The 2587-nt window shown below is 50.4% G+C and overlaps 1 protein-coding gene across 1 annotated transcript; it reads right to left on the bottom strand.

Moving 5' to 3' along the window:
- Nucleotides 1-534: 534 nt before the first annotated feature.
- On the bottom strand, nucleotides 535-2133 carry LACBIDRAFT_314790 (uncharacterized protein; the record flags this gene model as incomplete). The annotated part of the gene is made up of 7 exons (XM_001889219.1): nucleotides 535-802; nucleotides 860-969; nucleotides 1027-1176; nucleotides 1298-1498; nucleotides 1548-1865; nucleotides 1930-1989; nucleotides 2113-2133. 7 exons carry the CDS (start codon nucleotides 2131-2133, stop codon nucleotides 535-537), a joined length of 1128 nt encoding a protein of 375 aa, XP_001889254.1.
- Nucleotides 2134-2587: the final 454 nt, after the last annotated feature.

The raw sequence follows: 2587 nt of genomic DNA, 5'->3' as shown, positions 1-2587 counted from the left end.
ACCACTCTTTATAGAACGTCGTCCGCCAAGCTGGAGCATCTGTGGAGTGGGATGAAGAGGGCCTCGGGATCGTGAGGCGAGAAAGGAAGCTACGATCTTGGATATCAAGAATATAGAAATGACCGTGAGCCAACACACGAGGAGGCCTACAAGATGATGCCAGCTCGGTTCGTGAACATATATGGTGGTGCACAACTGGGACAGTGCTTCGGTCGAGATTCCGGTATGATGTTCAATGTCGAAGCTTTAGAAAAACGTTGGATCTATGTCGCGCCACCCCCGTCAAACGAGAAAAGCCGCAGGACGGAGATGGGGTTGCAAGTGAACCAGCGCTAACGCCACTTGGAAGATCAGTGCTTGAGATGGCGTGGTTTGGGGGTATAGCCTTGACAAGCTTTGCATCGGCCTAGGGACGAAAACGAAAGCTGATGGGGCCGTGTATGTTCACCGCTGCAGGTTGCCGCTAGGCCCTAAGGTAACCTGCTGCAAGATAGTGGGTGTAGCTGGAAGGGGTCCATTCCGTATGCACAGGCACTAACGCGTGTTGAAGTGGGTGTATATAGTACAATTTTGAATGCACAACAAATCCTGACTGCCCTGGACGAAGTCAATCAAAGCACTGTGCTGAGTGATCCCGTTCTGCACGCAAAGATGTTTGAAGCTCGAACGCGCGCGTTCAAGAGAGTATGTATGTAGTACAATTTGGATGCACAGCGAAAACAATACGCTCTGCAAGAAATCAGTCAAAGCACTGTGATGAGCGCTTCCTTTGGGAGGCTTAATCATCAACTCCGCCTGTTGCCTACGGACAAAACATCAGAGCTCAGCAGAACAAGAATAAAACAATCAAACAACATACAACCGCATACGCAAAAGCAGCTTCCTATTCGTCGCCTGCATACTCTTCCCGGCTTTAATCGTACGCGCGAAAAGCTCCGCACGATAATCTGTCTTCTTAGCTTGCAAGATCTATCCAACAGCGTCGGTTTGTGGGTCCGATGGTATCAGGGAAAAGAGGAAGCTGACCTTGTTCTGGCTATCGACCCGGGCTTGTATAGCCCCACTTTGTATCAACGCAACGACTTGCTGCTCGACCTCCTCGACGGTCCACCCAAACGCAGCGCTCATCCGCTCGAGCTTGATAGTGGCGAAGGGCTGGAAGTACAGCACCACGGCCTAGTTCCGAATAAGGTTCGTCAAGTCATGTACATGCGAGCAGAGGTGGATATCGACGTAGTGACGTCTGATATATCATGTTAGTCAAATGATCGTTTCAAAAAATGAAGGAAGCACGTACGGAGTACCGCGACAAGAGCTCCAGAACAGTCTTGAAATCGCTGTTCATGTAAGCTTCGATCAACTCCCGAATATACGGCTCTTGCTCAATATAAGCCCCAAAGATCGAGTTCTCAAGGACCCGGCTCTTGATTGCCGAACGAGAGAAGCTGGCGAGAGCGCAGAGGGTGCCAAAGATCGCGATATCGCCCGGGGCTATAAGCTACATCCACCACGTCAGGATACTCATAACTCCAGTCAGACAAACGAACCTTGCCAACCCAATCCCCCAAATCCTTCGCCGGGCCCAACTTCAAGAAACACTGAGCAGCCTTCTCGTAGTTAGCTTGCCCCAGATACGACAGTGCGCTCGCTAAGTCTAGCTTGGATTGATAGGTGTCCCTTTCTGCTGACGATCCACTGCCAAGAGTGCCCTTTTTCTTCGCTGCACCGGCAGCGGTGGTGGCCATCGCCAAATCGCCGCCGTTGTTGGATGAAGAGGCTGCGGCGGATGCGGCAGAGTCGAGAGCTGCATCAGCTTTGAAAACGTAAGTTGTTAGATGGGAGTAGTTGCGTTGTTCGATCATGAGCTGAAGGAATTGGAAGGAAGCAGAATCAGCATACAAATCCAACAGTAGACTCAATGACTCGTACCTCGAGTATAGAGAGACACATGTCGAGGACATACTGACTGGTAGTGCAGAACTCGCGTGACTTTGTGTAATGTTTCAGCGAAGTGGCATAGTCCCCCGTAGACCTATAAATCACCCAAATCGCGATGGGCCATCTTCACCGTCATTCAGCCTTGAGAAAAATCCTCGAAAAGAAAGCACATACCCTAATGCTCTCCTTGATCATGTTATTGCTATAAGTCTTTAGTTCGACTTCCAACTTTGTCCGCTCCGCCTGATTTTTCGCCAGTTATGTTAGTCATCATGGCCCAATAGTGATGGGCCACCCGGCCCTGACAAACAACCATGTGGTAAGGGCCCAGCCGGCCCGGCCGGTTTGATGGTGGGGCCCCAATATGGAAGGGGCGGCCAGACCCTGTACAATCACCCAGTAACCATGGGCTGGCCATCAGCAACAATGCCCCATATGATTGGAGTAGCCGGGTGTACCTTGACTGCCATATCCTCCTGCGGAGCTGCCCTCTGCCGGGGCTGAATATTGCACCGGCGGTCATGATCATAATGAACACTTGGAATTACAAGCCTGGCTCATACAAATCATGCATAATATTGTCAATCTATGTATGTTGTTTGCTATGATTTGATTGGAGCTACTAAGCACTGCACATTGCCTCCAAAAG

Source organism: Laccaria bicolor, genomic scaffold (assembly GCF_000143565.1).
Source record: "Laccaria bicolor S238N-H82 LACBIscaffold_64 genomic scaffold, whole genome shotgun sequence".
NCBI classification, from domain to species: Eukaryota; Fungi; Basidiomycota; class Agaricomycetes; order Agaricales; family Hydnangiaceae; genus Laccaria; species Laccaria bicolor.
The sequence above is the reverse complement of the archived record's forward strand: the minus strand, read 5'-3'. Positions and strand labels throughout refer to the sequence as shown.